Here is an 18,691-nt window from a genome sequence, read left to right as displayed (position 1 = left end):
AACATTAAAGTAATGGTTTGGAAGTTAAGCTTTTGCTAAACTTTTATTTGTGTCTATGTTTTTGTAGGTAAAAGATGTGATCCTGGATGCTTCAATGGTTCCTGTTGGGCGCCTGGCCCAGAACACTGCCAGACGTGTAAGTCTTTCAAGTTTAAACCATACACAACTGCAAGGTGCTACAGAGGGTAGTGCATACGGTCCATTACATCACTGGGGCTGAGCTCCCTGCCATCCAGGACCTCTATACCAGGCGGTGTCAGAGGAAGGCCAGAAAAATGTTCAAAGATTCCAGCCACTCAAGTCATAGACTGTTCTCTCAGCTACCGCACGGCTAGCAGTACCGATGCACGAACTAAGGAACCAACAGCTTCTAACCCCAAAATAGTTTAGTTAAATAATTAACTAAATATCTACCCAGACTATTTTACATTTGAGTTGTTTAGCAGGCGCTCTTATCCAGAGTGACTTACAGGAGCAATTAGGGTTAAATCCCTTGCTCAAGGGCACATTGACAGACTTTTTACCTAGTTGGCTCGGGGATTCAAACCAGAAATCTTTTGACCAATAACAAATGCTTCTGCTACTGTTTATTATCTATCCTGTTGCCTAGTTACTTAATTCCTAGTTACTGTATATGTACATATTTATCTCAATTACCTCTTACTCCGGCACAAGGACTCGGGACTGGTACCTCGTGTTTATAGCAAAGTTATAATTTCTCATTGTGTATTTATTATTATTTTTACAGAATTATTATGTGTTTTACTTTTCTATTATTTTTCTATTTTCTTTCTCTTTGCATTGTTTGGAAGGGCAGTAACTCAGCATTTCACTGTTAGTCTACACCTGTTGTTTACCAAGCATGTGACAAATAAAATATGATTTGGCATTTCTAATCCCTTTATAGTGACAAAGCTGAACTGTGCCCAGCAGTGCTCTAAGAGGTGTAAGGGTCCGTCCCCCATCGACTGCTGCAACGAACACTGTGCTGCAGGCTGCACTGGACCCAGACCTACAGACTGTCTGGTGAGAGACCTTAACCATAACCCACCTTCACACTGTACTGGACCCAGACTGTCTGGTGAGAGACCCTAACCATAACCCACCTTCACACTGTACTGGACCCAGACTGTCTGGTGAGAGACCCTAACCATAACCCACCTTTACACTGTACTGGACCCAGACTGTCTGGTGAGAGACCCTAACCATAACCCACCTTCACACTGTACTGGACCCAGACTGTCTGGTGAGAGACCCTAACCATAACCCACCTTCACACTGTACTGGACCCAGACTGTCTGGTGAGAGACTGACAGAAACACCAACTTCACACACGGTACTGGACCCAGACTGTCTGGTGAGAGACCCTAACCATAACCCACCTTCACACTGTACTGGACCCAGACTGTCTGGTGAGAGACCCTAACCATAACCCACCTTTACACTCTACTGGACCCAGACTGTCTGGTGAGAGACCCTAACCGTAACCCACCTTCACACTGTACTGGACCCAGACTGTCTGTTGAGAGACTGACAGAAACACCAACTTCACACTCTACTGGACCCAGACTATCTGTTGAGAGACTGACAGAAACACCAACTTCACACACTCCACTGGACCCAGACTGTCTGGTGAGAGACTGACAGAAACACCAACTTCACACACTGTACTGGACCAGGACTGTCTGGTGAGAGACTGACAGAAACACCAACTTCACACACTGTACTGGGGTCAGGATTATTACCTCACCATGTCATGTGATTTTACCAGGAAGAGAGAGACTGAAGCCACCTTCACATATTACTGGGGTCAGAGGTTATAGGGAGAGAGGCCATGAGTGGCTCCATAAGGGAGGACACTTGCATCTCTCACAAGCTATTATGTATTATTTCAAGTTATTTCTTAACCCAATAACAGTGTCGTCACTCAAGAGTCAAGGGTTTGAGGAAACAGACCCACATTGCATTTCACACATAATTATTTCTCTCTTATGAGGCTCCCTTGTGACTTACTGGCTCACGACCAACCATACACCGACCCGTAACAGTGTTTTCTATCCACTTTATGATTGAAACCAAATTGTGTTGCTCTTGCATCCAGTGACCACTGGCTAAACGCTGCTTTTTGACAGTGCCTTGAGAAGCTAAGCCAGTCACCTATTCCTCTCTGGCTAACCTAAGGCATGAAATAGAAATGCAGTGTTATCATCTGAGTATATATGGCTCTGTTATATGGTCCTAGTGCTTTCTGGGTTGGCTGGGTTGAATTGATGATTAGGCAGTACTTGACTTGGGTAGGAGCTCACAGGAGCTGAGTACCGGCACCTCAAATGTTCTACTGTTTGAGCTCCTGTTCCTCTTCGTAGAATATTAGCTCAAAAGTATTGCGGAGCTCCTGCACCTAAATATAAACAGTACCGGCACCCAAAATGAGTACCCAAACCTATTGTCCAAGTCAAGCACTGTGATTAGGCCATTTAAAACATTTTGCAATGGAAAGTGAAAACAAGCATTTCCTATTGGACAAGTTCAGGTTGTCCCTCCCGGTGTCAGTCTGTTTTCTTCCGTTTGGTGCCTAATAAACACAACCCTCTCTGATGTCGTAGGCCTGCCGTGACTTTCAGGATGATGGGATGTGTAAAGACTCGTGTCCCCGCCTCCTGCTCTACGACCGCAACCTTCACCAATTGGTCAACAACCCAGACGGGAAGTACAACTTTGGGGCCACCTGCGTCAAGACTTGTCCTCGTAAGAAAACCCCCATAGCCCTCCGTGTCCCCCCATTACCTCCTCTATGAGGCTGCAGTATAGGATAAATTATATAAGGATTGTTTAGAACATGGCTGCCCCATCCTGGTACTGGAGGGCCGAAACACTTCTGGTTTTCATCCTCTCCTAATCACGGACTAATTCAGACCTGGGACCAGGGGAGAACGACTCCCCCGTCTCATTGAAGCCACAGAAGTTCAAAGCTGACTGTGGTACAGCAGGCATTGTTAGCAGAAAACAGGATCCCCATTATAGTGAATGGAAAATTGGCAATCTTCGTGTAAATAAATAAAATATTAGAAGACAATCATGGTACCAATAACTGCTTCTAATACACCAGATGTGTCTCCTTGAGCTTTACAATTACACACAAAATAAGTTATACAGATCATCATTTAGTTACTAATGGCAGCCTGCAGTACCCCGGTATGTCTTCAACTTGAGTTACTCAATTAGTGCAATTAACTACCAGGTAGAAACAAAAACCAGACGTGTTTTGGCCCTCCAGGACCAGGACTGGGAAGCCCTGGTTTATAAACTGTACACAGAGGGGGCTTCAACCAGGTCTACAGACAACACATACAGTACCAGTCAAAAGTTTGGACACAAGGGTTATTCTTTCTTTTTTACTATTTTCTACATTATAGAATAATAGTGATGACATCAAAACTATGAAATAACACATTTGGAATCATGTAGTAACCAAAACAGTGTTAAACAAATCAAAATATATAATTTATATTTGCGATTCTTCAAAGTATCTACCCTTTGCCTTGATGACAGCTTTGCACACTCTTGGCATTCTCTCAATCAGCTTCATGAATCCATTTCAATGAACAGGTGTGCCTTATTTAAACGTTTGTGGAATCTCTTTCCTTCTTAATGCATTTGAGCCAATCAGTTGTGGTGTGACAAGGTATGGGTGGAATACAGAAGATAGCCCTATTTGGTACAAGTCCTTATTATGACAAGAACAGCTCAAGTAAGCAAAGAAAAATGACAGTCCATCATTACTTTAAGAAATGAAGGTCAGTCAATCTGGAAAATTTCTAGAACTTTGAACGTTTCTTCAAGTGCAGTTGCAAAAAAACAGTGGTGGAAAAAGTACTCAAATCTCATACGTGAGTACATGTAAAGATATCTGCATAGAAAATGACTCAAGTGAAAGTCACCCAGTAAAATACTACTTGAGTAAAAGTCTAAAAGTATTTGGTTTTAAATATACTTAAGTATCAAAAGTAAAAGTAATTGCTAAAATATACTTATTTTACTTGGGTAGTTTACATACACTTAGGTTGGAGTCATTAAAACTTGTTTTTCAACCACTCCACAAATTTCTTGTTAACAAACTATAGTTTTGGCAAGTTGGTTAGGACATCTACTTTGTGCATGACACAAGTCATTTTTCCAACAATTGTTTACAGACAGATTATTTCATGTATCATTCACTGTATCACAATTCCAGTGGGTCCGAAGTTTACATACACTAAGCTGACTGCCTTTAAACAGCTTGGAAAATTACAGAAAATTATGTCATGGCTTTAGCAGCTTCTGATAGGCTAATTGACATCATTTGAATCAATTGGAGGTGTACCTGTGGATGTATTTCATCATGGGAACATCAAAAGAAATCAGCAAAAACATCAGGAAAAAAAGTTGTAGACCTCCACAAGTCTGGTTCATCATTGGGAGCAATTTCCAAATGCCTGACGGTACCACGTTCATCTGTACAAACAATAGTACGTAAGTATAAACACCATGGGACCACGCAGCCATCATACCGCTCAGGAAGGAGACGCGTTCTGTCTCCTAGAGATGAACATACTTTGGTGCGAAAAGTGCAAATCAATCCCAGAACAACAGCAAAGGACCTTGTGAAGATGCTGGAGGAAACAGGTACAAAATTATCTATATCCACAGTAAAACGAGTCCTATATCGACATAACCTGAAAGGACGCTAAGCAAGGAAGAAGCCACTGCTCCAAAACCGCCATAAAAAGGCCAGACTACAGTTTGCAACTGCAAATGGGGACAAAGATCGTACTTTTGGTCTGATGAAACAAAAATAGAACTGTTTGGCATCATGAGGAAGGAAAATTATGTGGATATATTGAAGCAACATCTCAAGACATCAGTCAGGAAGTTAAAGCTTGGTCACAAATGGGTCTTCCAAATGGACAATGACCCCAAGCATACTTCCAAAGTTGTAGAAAAATGGCTTCTGAAAAAGTGTGTGCGAGCAAGGAGGCCTACAAACCTGACAGTTACCCCAGCTCTGTCAGGAGGAATGGGCCAAAATTCACCCAACTTATTGTGGGAAACTTGTGGAAGGCAACCTGAAACGTTTGACCTAAGTTAAACAATTTTAAAGGCAATGCTACCAAATGCTAATTGAGTGTATGGTAAACTTCTGACCCACTGGGAATGTGATAAAATAAATAAAAGCTGAAATAAATCATTCTCTCAACCATTATTCTGACATTTCACATTCTTAAAATAAAGTGGTGATCCTAACTGACCTAAGACAGGGAATTCTTACTAGGATTAAATGTCAGGAATTGTGAAAAACTGAGTTCAAATGTATTTGGCTAAGGTGAATGTAAACTTACGACTTCAACTAAGTATAAAAAGTAAAAGTAAGAATTTAAAAAAATCCTTGAATGAATGAATAGCCAGGGTCACACTCCAACACTCAGACATAATTTAAAAACAAAGCATTTGTGTTTAGTGAGTCCGCCAGATCAGAGGCAGTAGGGATGACCAGGGATGTTCTCTTGATAAGTGTGGCAATTGGACCATTTTCTGTCCTGCTAAGCATTCGAAATGTAACAAGTAATTTTGGGTGTCAGGGAAAATGTATGGAGTAAAAAGTACATAATTTTCTTTAGGAATGTAGTGAAGTAAAAGTAGTCAAAATATAAATAGTACAGACCCCCCAAAAAACTACTAAAGTAGTACTTTAAAGTATTTTTATTGAAGTACTTTACACCACTGGCAAAACCCATTAAGCGCTATGATGAAACTGGCTCTCATGAGAACCCCACAGGAAAGGAAGACCCAGAATTCATTAGAGTTACCAGCCTCAGAAATTGCAGGCCAAATAAATGTTTCACAAAGTTCAAGTAACAGACATCTCAACATCAACTGTTCAGAGGAGACTGCGTTAATCAGGCCTTCATGGTCAAATTGCTGCAAAGAAACCACTACTAAAGGACAGCAATAAGAAAAAGAGACTTGCTTGGGCCAAGAAACACGAGCAATGGACATTAGACTGGTGGAAATCTGTCCTTTGGTCTGATGAGTCCAAATTAGAGATTTTTGTTTCCAACCGCCGTGTCTTTGTGAGACGCAGAGTAGGTGAACGGATGATTTCCGCATGTGTGGTTCCATGTGTGAGGCATGGAGTAGGAGGTGTGATGGTGTGGGGGTGCTTTGCTGGTGACACTGTCAGGAAAAGCAGCCAACATGTGCTCAGCATATGTGGGAACTCCTTCAAGACTGTTGGAAAAGCAGTCCAAATGAAGCTGGCTGAGAGAATGCCAAGAGTGTGCAAAGCTGTCATCAAGGCAATGGGTGGCTACTTTTAAGAATCTAAAAACTAAAATATATTTTCATTTGTTTAACACTAACTTCATAGTTTTGAATTGTTCACTTTTATTCTACAATGTAGAAAATAGTAAAAATAAAGAAAACCCTTGAATGAGTAGGTGTGTCTAAACTTTTGACTGGTACTGTATTAGTCTCAGTGATGTGAAATGTTCAGATCTGGTATTTTGAACAAGGGGCCACATGGTCCCTCTAGCCTGGTGTTCGTGTCAGTCAGTCTGTGTCAGACTGAGTTTAATCATAAACTGCATAAGCGAGGAAAGAAAATGTTGTAGTTTTAGGGTGTGCTAATGCAGCAGCCTCCACTTTCTGTTAGAATCAGCACTCAACCTCTGGCATGCCTAAAATACTGTCCTGCAGTATTGCATTATATAGGTTTATTATATATTTTCATAGTTTTATTCCTTTGAATAATTTTTTATTTATTTTTTCCTCCTCAGATAACTATGTGGTGACGGACCATGGAGCGTGCGTTCGGACATGCAGTGGTGACACATACGAGGTGGACGAGGGAGGGGTCAGGAAGTGCAAGAAGTGTGATGGACTGTGCCCCAAAGGTGGTTAATACTGCTACAGCTCCTACTATATATTCTGATGGCAGGGATTATGGCATTCACGATGATACTGCATGAATGTGCCTCTCTATAACATGTCAAGTTCACCCCAGTGTTATTCCCCAAAGATGCACTGCAGGGTTGTGTTCAATACCATTTTATTTCCAATATAGGATTTTCTGATTTTTGAATTTTACTTATTGAATAAAAATATATTTTAACCTGATGTACTGCACTAGTCTTCTGTTTTTGGGGGCTTTTGATTTCTCAAACTAACTTTTCTGTGTGGCAAGAAATTAGTAGCCACGTTTGTTTTTATTAATATGTTACTAATTTTCACAGTTTGCAATGGACTTGGAATGGGAACACTTTCCAATATTCTGTCAATTAATGCCACCAACATTGACACATTTAAAAACTGTACCAAAATCAATGGGAACATTGCTATTATCTACACATCTATCCATGGGTAAGTAGTGAGCGCATTAAGGTCTTTTGAAATTGTAGAAACATCATAGATCATTTCTAACCTTTGTATTGTGAAATTCACAAATATGACAGATGCATATCACAGTTGTTATTGCTATTCACAGGGACACGTTCACCAAAGCACCTAAGATGGATCCGGCCAAGCTAGAAGTTTTCAAGACAGTTAGAGAAATTACCGGTAAGAATAGAGCCATGGCAGTTCAAATCAGACAAAAATGCACTTTTCACGATTATTACAAAAACATCTATTCATCTTCCAGGGTACTTGCTGATTCAGAACTGGCCTGAGAACATGACGTCCCTCAGTCCATTTGAGAACCTGGAGATCATCCGTGGACGGACCAAGCGGTAAGATCACTGTTCCTGGTCTCTCTCTAAACCTCAGCCTCTACTACAGGGTGCCACTGACTGTGAATGAGTTGATGTGACTCATTCAATATCCCTTTAACTCCTCTCTCTCTCCCTCTCTCTGTTCTCAGTGTTCTGTTGAGCTTGGCCATAACCCAGTTAACCATCACCCACCTGGGGCTGCGTAACCTGAAGGAGATCAGTGACGGAGACGTGGTCATTGCAAAAAACCCCAACCTCTGCTACACCAAGAATCACCACTGGAAGCAGTTGTTCAAGTCCAACACTCAGACCGCCCGGCTGGAGAACAACGCCGACGCAGCCGACTGCGGTAAATCATTCAGTCATTTTTTTATGATTAACATTTTAATAGATTTTTGTGGTCACATAACAGAAAAAAAGGGAACACTAACAAACAGGAGATACACAACAAACACCAGGAGTCAACACCATAATATCAGCTCAAGCCCATGACAAATTAGCGATAACATGTTCGGGTCTTACTAAACTAATGGTTACACTGGGATATGAGTGGCTCCGAGATAATATTTACCCTCTATTGTTGTGGTAATAAAACTGTGATAGATACAGAATGCAATGATGATGGAGTGTTATTGTGGGAGAAAGGAAATTAACGCTAGCCTGTTGCTTGTGCAGGGTTGTGTGAAAAGAGAAAAGGGTTCAAACTTATTTTGTATTGATATCAAATGTTATTTGTCAAATGCTCCGAATACAACAGGTGAAATGCTTACTTATACAAGCCCTTCACCAACAATGCAGTTCAAGAAATAGAGTTAAGAAAATATTTACTAAATCAAATAAAGTAATAAAAAAAATAAAAGTAGCACAATAAAATAACAATACCGAGGCTATATACAGGGGGTACCGGTACCGAGTCAATGTGCTGGGGTAAAGGTTAGTCGAGGTAGGTAGAGGTAAAGTGACTATGCATACCGTAGATAATAAACAGCGAGTAGCAGCAGTGTAAAATCAAAGGAGCGAGTGGAGGGGTCAATGTAAATAGTCCAGGTGGCCATTTAATTAATTGTTCAGCAGTTTTATGGCTTGGGGGTAGAAGCTGTTAAGGAGCCTTTTGGACCTTGACGTGCGGTAGAAGAGAACAGTTAAGGCTTGGGTGACTGGAGTCTTTCACAATGTTTTGGGCCTATCTATAGTATGCGTCTGTATGTGTGTTTGCAGGGATGCAGAACAGCACGTGTGACAGGATGTGTACCAGAGATGGCTGCTGGGGTCCTGGACCCACCATGTGTTTCGCCTGTCAGGACTACAGCCGAGCAGGAAGCTGTGTCGACTCCTGCAACCTACTGGAGGGGTGAGAGGAGCCCCTATCTGTTCCCCATTGTAACCTACTGGAGTGGTGAGATAAGGAGCCATTGTAACCTACTGGAGGGGTGAGATAAGGAGCCATTGTAACCTACTGGAGGGGTGAGATAAGGAGCCATTGTAACCTACTGGAGGGGTGAGATAAGGAGCCATTGTAACCTACTGGAGGGGTGAGATAAGGAGCCATTGTAACCTACTGGAGGGGTGAGAGAGGAGCCATTGCAACCTACTGGAGGGGTGAGAGAGGAACCATTGTAACCTACTGGAGGGGTGAGATAAGGAACCATTGTAACCTACTGGAGGGGTGAGATAAGGAGCCATTGTAACCTACTGGAGGGGTGAGATAAGGAGCCATTGTAACCTACTGGAGGGGTGAGAGAGGAGCCATTGTAACCTACTGGAGGGGTGAGAGAGGAGCCATTGTAACCTACTGGAGGGGTGAGAGAGGAGCCATTGTAACCTACTGGAGGGGTGAGAGAGGAGCCATTGTAACCTACTGGAGGGGTGAGAGAGGAGCCATTGTAACCTACTGGAGGGGTGAGAGAGGAGCCATTGTAACCTACTGGAGGGGTGAGAGAGGAGCCATTGTAACCTACTGGAGGGGTGAGAGAGGAGCCATTGTAACCTACTGGAGGGGTGAGATAAGGAGCCATTGTAACCTACTGGAGGGGTGAGAGAGGAGCCATTGTAACCTACTGGAGGGGTGAGAGAGGAGCCATTGTAACCTACTGGAGGGGTGAGAGAGGAGCCATTGTAACATACTGGAGGGGTGAGATAAGGAGCCATTGTAACCTACTGGAGGGGTGAGAGAGGAGCCATTGTAACCTACTGGAGGGGTGAGAGAGGAGACATTGTAACCTGATTCTGTAGCTGAAGCAGGGAGGAAGAGTGAAAGTAACTTGTTGTATACTTGGCAAAGAAAAACGTGTATTTTGCAAGAAACGATGTTGCATGAAACGATATTACATGGAATTTAACAGTAAAAACAGATGGAGTATATCTAAGGAAGGTAGTAAGACAGTACTTACAGTAGAATTGTTCACTTTTGGTAATGAACTAAATTCACGTGAAGAAAGTTCTCTCAGCTGGAATGGAATCACTTAACTCATAGCTGTTTAACTTTGGGAGTCCTCTCCTCTGTCAAACATTGAGCATCAACCTTGCATACAATTTAACTACTGCTATGAGGAACGGGATCAAGTATTTCACTGCAAATGCAACTATCTGAAATTAAATGTTCAACCAATAGAAATATAGCCTGGTCCCTATCTTACCAACTCCTATGGGACAATGACTAGAGGAGTTGGCAAGATGGCACAAACCGATATGGGACCAGACTAGTGGAAATATGCTTCATGCTAACATGTGTCCTAATTGTTGCAGGGAGCCACGGGAGACTGAAGTGAATAAGACGTGTGTGGAGTGTCACCTTGAGTGTCAGCTCCTCAACGGAACCCAGACCTGCTCTGGACCAGTATGTGTGTCTCTTATATATGCTACGTCAGTGCAGTCTCTGTAATATAATATACACTACCGTTCAAAGGTTTGGGGTCACAAAGAAATGTCCTTGTTTTTGAAAGAAAAGCACATTTTTTGTCCATTAAAATAACATCAAACTGATCAGAAATACAGTGTAGACATTGTTAATGTTGTAAATGACTATTGTAGCTGGAAACTGAAGATTTTTTATGGAATATCTACATAGGCGTACAGAGGCCCATTATCAGCAACCATCACTCCTGTGATCCAATGGCATGTTGTGTTAGCTAATCCAAGTTTATCATTTTAAAAGGCTAATTGTTCATTAGAAAACCCTTTTGTAATTATGTTAGCACAGCTGAAAACGGTTGTGCTAATTAAAGAAGCAATAAAACTGGCCTTCTTTAGACTAGTTGAGTGTCTGGAGCATCAGCATTTGTGGGTTTGATTACAGGCTCAAAATAGCCAGAAACGAAGTACTTTTGTCTGAAACTCGTCAGTCTATTCTCGTTCTGAGAAATGAAGGCTATTTCATGCGAGAAATTGCCAAGAAACTGAAGATCTCATACAGCGCTGTGTACTACTCCCTTCACAGAACAGCGCAAACTGTCTCTAACCAGAATAAAAAGAGGAGTGGGAGGCCCTGGTGCACAACTGAGCAAGAGGACAAGTACATTAGAGTGTCTAGTTTGAGAAACAGACAACTCACAAGTCCTTAACTGGCAGCTTCATTAAATAGTACCCGCAAAACACCAGTGTCAACGTCAACTGGGAAGAGGCGAGTCCGGAAGACTGGACTTCTAGGCAGAGTTGCAAAGAAAAAGCCATATCTCAGACTAATAAAAAGAACATATTAAGATTGGCAAAATAATACACACTGGACAGAGGAACTCTGCCTAGAAGGCCAGCATCCTGGAGTCACTGTTGACGTTGAGACTGGTGTTTTGTGGGTACTATTTAATGAAGCTGCCAGTTGAGGCCATTTCTAAGTGAGCCCAAACTTCTGAACTGTAGTGTACTATGTAGTAGTATGTGTCACTATAATATACTATGAAGAAGTATCCCACTGGGCACAGATGTATTTTCAACATCTAGTTTTGATTTACATTTGGTTGAGTTGTTAACTAACAGGAATTCAACATGAACAAAAAATGTCAACATGTCATTGGAATTCGTTTTTTTTATTCCCTTGCGTTGATGACTTTTTGCAAATCCAATCAGTTTTCCACGTTGATTCAACATCATCACACAACATTTTGTTGTTGAACTGAGGTGGAAACAATGTTGATTCAACCAGTTTTTGTCCAGTGGGATGTCTCTCCCCCTATAATATAATATGTAGCAGTATGTGTCTCTCTCCATGCTATGTCCCAGAACAATAGGCACAATGTATTTCTCTGGCATTCTATTGCATAGTCATTTGCTTAGCCTTTAGACTGACAGCCTTTCAGACCAGGATCAGTACATCTGTAAACATATTAGCATGTGAGCACCCCGGGACACAGTTGTCGCCATCTTTGAAGTTGGTACACTGGGTACACTGCTTGTGTCTGTTAATGATTCTACATCTCAGCACAGTAGGACTGTTTCCTTAGAATGTTTCTTTAGATGTGTATGTAATACATTGTCTTGCTATCCTCCTCTCTTTCAGGGTCATGAGCAGTGTACCCGGTGTGCCAACTTCAAAGATGGAGAGAACTGTGTCCCGTGGTGCCCTAGAGGGGTGGCTGGGGGCAAGAACACCTTCATCTGGAAATACGCAGATAAGATGAAGGTGTGCCAGCTGTGCCACCAGAACTGTACCGAGGGGTAAGTAAGGGCATCTGTCACAACCGCATAAATACATGAATAATTCACAAATACACAAATGGCGCCGGAGAAGAAGGCAGACGTTTTACGTGCCCCCAGCCGATTGTTTTTTTATTTGCGTTGTTTGTAACTAATTTGTTTACTTATTTTGTATATAATGTTGCCGCTACCGTCTCTTATGACCAAAAATAACTTCTAGACATCAGGACTGCGATTACTCACCACGAACTAGCAGAATTATTTTTTTCCTTTCAATACTCTGATGAGCTCGACATGAAGGATATAATGCTTCCTCGGGAAAAGGCCCCGATCCCCGTGATCTGCGTGAAGAGGAGGCAGAGAAAGAGGGGCCAAAGGGCAGGCTGCCTTCTGAAAATTCATAGGCGATCGAATAAACCCCCACTTCCCTCCATTCTGCTAGCAAATGTGCAATCCTTGGAGAATAAAATCAACGAGATACGCAGAAGATTAAACTACTGTAACATCAAGCTGCTGTAACATCTAATGCTTCACGGAGTCATGGCTGAACAGCGACAATATCAACATTCAGCTGGCTGGTTATACGCTGTATCGGCAGAATAGAACAGCAGCGTCTGGTAAGACAAGGGGCGGCGGACTATGTATTTATGTAAATAACAGTTGGTGCACGATATCTAAGGAGGTCTCGAGCTATTGCTCGCCTTTGGTAGAGTATCTCATGATAAGCTGTAGACCACACTACCTACTGAGAGAGTTTATCTGTATTCTTCGTAGCTATTTACATACCACCACAGACTGAGGCTGGCACTAAGACAGAATTGAATTAGCTGTATTCCGCCATAAGCAAACAAGAAAACACTCACCCAGAGGTGGCGCTCCTAGTAGCAGGGGACTTTAATGCAGGGAAACATAATTACTGTTCACCAAATTTCTATCAGCATGTTAAATGTGCAACCAGAGGGAAAAAACCCCTGGACCACCTTTACTCCACACACAGAGACGCATAAAAAGCTCTGCTTCGCCCTCCATTTGGCAAATATGACCATAATTATATCCTCATGATTCCTGCTTAAAAGCAAAAATTAAAGCAGAAAGCACCAGTGACTAGATCAATAAAAAAGTGGTCAGATGAAAAAAAGATGGAGATGGAGCAGATGCTAAGCTACAGGACTGTTTTGCTGGCACAGACTGGAATATGTTCCGGGATTCCTCCAATGGCATTGTGGAGTACACCACATCAGTCATTGGCTTCATCAATAAGTGCATGACCTCGTCCCCACAGTGACCTGTACGTACATACCCCAACCAAAATTAATGGATAACAGGCAGCATCTGCACTGACCTAAAGGCTAGAGCTGCCGCTTTCAAGGAGCGGGACTCTAACCCGGAAGCTTATAACAAATCCCGCTATGCCCTCCGACGAACCATCAAACAGGCAGCGTGTCAATACAGGACCAAGATTCAAATCGTACTACACCGGCTCTGACGCTCGTCAGATATGGCAGGGCTGGCAAACCATTAAAGACTACAAAGGGAAGCACAGCCGAGATCTGCCCAGTGACACAAACCTACCAGATGAGCTAAACTACTTCTATGCTCTCTTCGAGGCAAGTAACACTGAAACATGCATAAGAGCACCAGCTGTTCTGGAAGACAGTGTGATCACGCTCTTTGCAAGCCCTTTAAAGACCTTTAAACAGGTCAACATTCACAAGGCCGCAGGGCCAGACGGATTACCAGGACGTGTACTGCGAGCATGCGCAGGCCAACTGGAAAGTGTCTTCACTGACATTTTCAACATCTCCCTGTCCGAGTCTGTAATACCAACATGTTTTAAGCAGACCACCATAGTGCCTGTGCCCAAGAACACTAAGGTAACCTGCCTAAATGACTACCGACCCATAGCACTCACGTCTGTATCCATGAAGTGCTTTGAAAGGCTGGTCATGGCTCACAACACCATCATCCCATAAACCCTAGACCCACTCCAATTTGCCCCAATGATGCAATCTCTATTGCACTCCACACTGCACACTCCCACCTGGACAAAAAGAACACCTATGTGAGAATGCTATTCATTGACTACAGCTCAGCGTTCAACATCATAGTGCTCTCTAAGCTCATCACTAAGCTAAGGACCCTGGCAACAACAAGTTTGCAGATGACAGCAGTGGTAAGCCTGATCACCGACAACGACAAGACAGCCTATAGGGAGGAGGTCAGAGATCTGGCCGTGTGGTGCCAGGACAACAATCTCTCCGTCAACATGATCAAGACAAAGGAGATGATTGTGGACTACAGGAAAAAGAGGACTGAGCACGCCGCCAATCTCATCGACGGGGCTGCAGGGGAGCAGGTTGAGAGCTTAAAGTTCCTTGGAGTCCACATCACCAACAAACTAACATGGGCCAAGCACACCAAGACAGTCATGAAGAGGGCACAACAAAACCTATTCCCCCTCAGGAGACTGAAAAGATTTGGCATAGGTTCTCAGATCCTCAAAAGGTTTTACAGCTGCACCACCGAGAGCATCCTGACTGGTTGCATCACTGCCTGGTATGGCAACTGTTTGGCCTCCGACCGCAAGGCACTACAGAGGATAGTGCGAATGGCCCAGTACATCACTGGGGCCAAGCTTCCTGCCGTCTAGGACCTCTATACCAGGCGGTGTCAGCGAAAGGCCCTAAAAATGGTCAATGCGGTACCGGCGCCAAGTCTAGGTCCAAGAGGCTTCTAAACAGATTCTACCCCCAAGCCATAAGACTCTTGAACATCTAGTCAAATGGCTACCCAGACTATTTGCATTGCCCCCCCCCCCTCCACACCACTGTTACTCTGTTGTCATCTATGCATAGTCACTTTAATAACTTTACCTACATGTACATACTGCCTCAACTAACTGGTGCCCCCTCACATTGACTCTGTACCGGTTCCTGCCTGTATATAGTCTCGCTATTGTTATTTTACTGCTGCTCTTTAATGACTTGTTACTTTTATTTCTTATTCTTATCTGTATTTTCTTTAAACTGCATTGTTGGTTAGGGGTTCGTAAGTAAGCATTTCACTGTTGTATTCGGCGCATGTGACTAATAAAATTTGATTTGATTTGAATAGAAAAAACAATAAAAGATTAAATATATGTGCTAATATGTTTACAGATGTACTGGTCCTGGTCTGAAAGGCTGTCAGTCTAAAGGGTAAGCAAGTGACTCCAATCATGAATAGTAACATACTGTTCAAATTCAACATAAACTTAAACACTAAGCTAATGAACATTTGATTATTTGTGTAAGTATTTTCCCCACATTGATTGGTTACCATCTGTTCCCCTTTCAGTAACTCTGGCCTGTCAGTGATTGCAGCTGGTGTGGTGGGCGGGATGCTGGCCTTTCTCATCATGGGCCTGTCCGTCTTCGTGTTGCTACGACGACGCCACATCAAGAAGAAGAGGACCCTGCGAAGACTCCTCCAGGAGAGAGAGGTGAGAGGCAGAAACTGAACTGCTGAGCCTCAAGGGCTTTCTAGGGCTGGAATTCAATCACCTTAGTGCATCAATGTGAACAAAGTAAACCATCCTTATATGCATCTACAGTTAGTTGAACCGCTGACCCCCAGTGGGGAGGCGCCCAACCAGGCTCTGCTCCGTATCCTGAAGGAGACCGAGTTTAAGAAGATCAAAGTTTTGGGATCAGGGGCCTTTGGCACTGTCTACAAGGTAAATACAAATGCTCACAGTATCTAGATTTAATTCTGGAAACTCCAGTTTCATGGTACTGTGGTACTGTATGTAAGGAGTTTATGGGAATGTATGTTCAGACTGAATATAAACCAACACTTTTACATACATCTACATCTGTTTTTACAACAACAGCCAGATATTTAATGCACCACATCATGCATCAATCCACACTCACCCTCCTGTCTCCCTATTAGTTATTTTACCATTCCCACATTCTACTAATGACAAAAGATTGAAAGAAATGATCAGAGTACACACACTGACACAGATGTATCCTGTTATCATGTTAAATAACCCTACGGTCTGCCCTATCCAGGGTCTGTGGGTCCCTGAAGGAGAGGATGTGAAGATCTCTGTGGCCATCAAGGTTTTAAGAGAGGCCACATCACCTAAAGCCAACAAGGAGATCTTGGACGTGAGTCATATCACTCTGTCACTTTCCTCAAAGATGTTTGTTCATGGTTCATGGGAGTTAGAATCTGTTATCCTCCAAATATAAAGAGTTTATATCTAATTCGCAGTAGAATCTGTATGGTATTATACAGTCTAAGTTAGTGCTGTTAGGCACACTCTGGTATCAGTCAGTCATTGATGGTCATCCATACCATGCACTTTCAAAAAAATATGTTTTGACATTAGTATTTTGACCTAATTTAGCTGCATAATACACTCAGTATTATTGCATGTTACTGGCCAATTTAGGTGTCACGTTTCCTCTAATAGTCTAATTCCAAGCACATGCTCTTCCATTTAGGTAGAAGCTGAAATAATGACAACATTTAGCTTGAAAATGGAGTCAGGTTTCTAGTCCGGGACCTCGATGGGGGCGTAGGAAATGGGATTAACTCATTGAGAAGCTTTGGTCCAGGGTTGGGCGTGGGAGGAGGATACTAATTCAAGGTTAAGGTGTTCTGGAAATGAATTTAGAATCTCTTCCAGTAACCGCAGTTAAAAAACACAGTCCAGACCTGGGTTGAAATAGTATTGGAAATCTTTCAAATACTTTAGCTGGGCTTGATTTAGATTTCCTGGCATTGTTGAACCAATAGAATAGTCCCAAAAGCACAAACTCCAACCACCTGGCACTCCAGGCAGGCTCAAGTATTTGAGAGATTTAAAATGCTATTTGAACCCCGGTCTGACAGTCATGAAAATTCAGTCCGACTTCATGGAGTGATGGACAGCTGAGGTTTCACAGTGATGTTGCTCTTGTCCTCTTGTAATGAGGTCAAGAGCTCTCTTAAAAGTATTCACTAAGTTGACGTATTTTTCTGACCAGTGTCGTTGTCTTCAAGCTGTCAGTTGTTATGAAATGTTAATGTTGTGTGGGTTTTATGAACTCACAGTAGAATGATGCCACCATCCCTAGCCCTAAATGCTGTATACTGCACTGTTTGTGTGTTTTTGTATAACGCCTACAATGTGATGACTAGTGTGGAGCAGAGTAGTGATGCCCTCCTTCTTGGCCAGTAGTAAATATTGGTACTGTATCTATCTGACTCTAGGAGGCCTATGTGATGGCCGGTGTGGACCACCCCCATGTTTGTCGTCTGCTGGGCATCTGCCTGACCTCTACAGTCCAGCTGGTCACCCAGCTCATGCCCTATGGCTGTCTGCTGGACTATATCAAGGAGAACAAGGACAACATCGGGTCCCAGTACCTTCTCAACTGGTGTGTACAGATAGCCAAGGTAAGACTAAGCTGCATTTAAACAGTCATCGACCGGATAGTGTTTTTTTAAATTGCAGTGATTTTCCAATACTTCCTCATCCTCCTTTTCAAACTGCTCCAACACCAATGGAACTTGACAGCTCCCACTACTAAGGACACATCCAACTTACTGATGAATGGCACCCAGACTATGATGAGGCCCTGAGTTTTCCTGACCCTAATTTCTGACTACCCATGAGTCACAGTGTATGGTATTTAATCAAACAGGAGTCAGTGGAACGTCTGGTGTAACCATGTATGGCAATGTATAGGCTCCTAATAGACCCCTACAGTTCAACCCTCATTTGACGTCTTGTTGACCTCTTTAAAACCTAATCAAACAATGAGTCATGAAAAATGTGAATACTGTTAGAATGCTTCCTTAATTTTCAGTAGTAATCGAACAGGCCCCATGTATAGCTGTCGACGTATACAAGATAATTTGACCTTTCACCTGTGGTTGATCCCAGGGAATGAGCTACCTGGAGGAGCATCACCTGGTGCATCGTGACCTGGCAGCGAGGAACGTCCTGGTGAAGACCCCTCAGCATGTCAAGATCACTGATTTCGGCCTGGCCAAACTCCTCAACTCTGACGAGAAGGAGTACCACGCAGACGGAGGAAAGGTCTGCTCAATCTCCTCATGTCATTTGATTTTAATTGAATTACTGTGTAGTAATGTAACAGAACCCATTTTTTGGAGTGTAAATATAATATTATGATCCCCTTTACTTTGATTGTATGATAGTGATAATGTATGTTGTTACTATGTCCATCCCTTACCCAACCTATTATATATAGTCTATCGATAACACAATACTTTACCTACATACTTAATGTTGTATTAGCTACCTCAGGTTGGTC

The 18,691-nt window shown here is 42.7% G+C and overlaps 1 protein-coding gene across 1 annotated transcript in view; it reads left to right on the top strand.

The window, feature by feature from the left end:
* Positions 1 to 18,691, top strand: part of LOC110530977 (epidermal growth factor receptor) — an 89,094-nt gene that overhangs the window by 43,605 nt on the left and 26,798 nt on the right. Inside the window, exons 5-21 of the mRNA XM_036986163.1 lie at positions 68 to 136; positions 908 to 1,026; positions 2,607 to 2,748; positions 6,816 to 6,932; positions 7,272 to 7,398; positions 7,523 to 7,596; positions 7,679 to 7,766; positions 7,898 to 8,097; positions 8,967 to 9,099; positions 10,494 to 10,584; positions 12,241 to 12,398; positions 15,536 to 15,574; positions 15,714 to 15,858; positions 15,970 to 16,092; positions 16,433 to 16,531; positions 17,622 to 17,807; positions 18,298 to 18,453. Coding sequence (XP_036842058.1) covers positions 68 to 136; positions 908 to 1,026; positions 2,607 to 2,748; positions 6,816 to 6,932; positions 7,272 to 7,398; positions 7,523 to 7,596; positions 7,679 to 7,766; positions 7,898 to 8,097; positions 8,967 to 9,099; positions 10,494 to 10,584; positions 12,241 to 12,398; positions 15,536 to 15,574; positions 15,714 to 15,858; positions 15,970 to 16,092; positions 16,433 to 16,531; positions 17,622 to 17,807; positions 18,298 to 18,453 — 2,066 coding nt within the window. The remainder of the gene's footprint in view (positions 1 to 67; positions 137 to 907; positions 1,027 to 2,606; positions 2,749 to 6,815; positions 6,933 to 7,271; positions 7,399 to 7,522; positions 7,597 to 7,678; positions 7,767 to 7,897; positions 8,098 to 8,966; positions 9,100 to 10,493; positions 10,585 to 12,240; positions 12,399 to 15,535; positions 15,575 to 15,713; positions 15,859 to 15,969; positions 16,093 to 16,432; positions 16,532 to 17,621; positions 17,808 to 18,297; positions 18,454 to 18,691) is intronic.

The sequence above is a fragment of the Oncorhynchus mykiss genome, chromosome 8, assembly GCF_013265735.2.
Source record: "Oncorhynchus mykiss isolate Arlee chromosome 8, USDA_OmykA_1.1, whole genome shotgun sequence".
Lineage (NCBI taxonomy): Eukaryota > Metazoa > Chordata > Actinopteri > Salmoniformes > Salmonidae > Oncorhynchus > Oncorhynchus mykiss.
The sequence above is the reverse complement of the archived record's forward strand: the minus strand, read 5'-3'. Positions and strand labels throughout refer to the sequence as shown.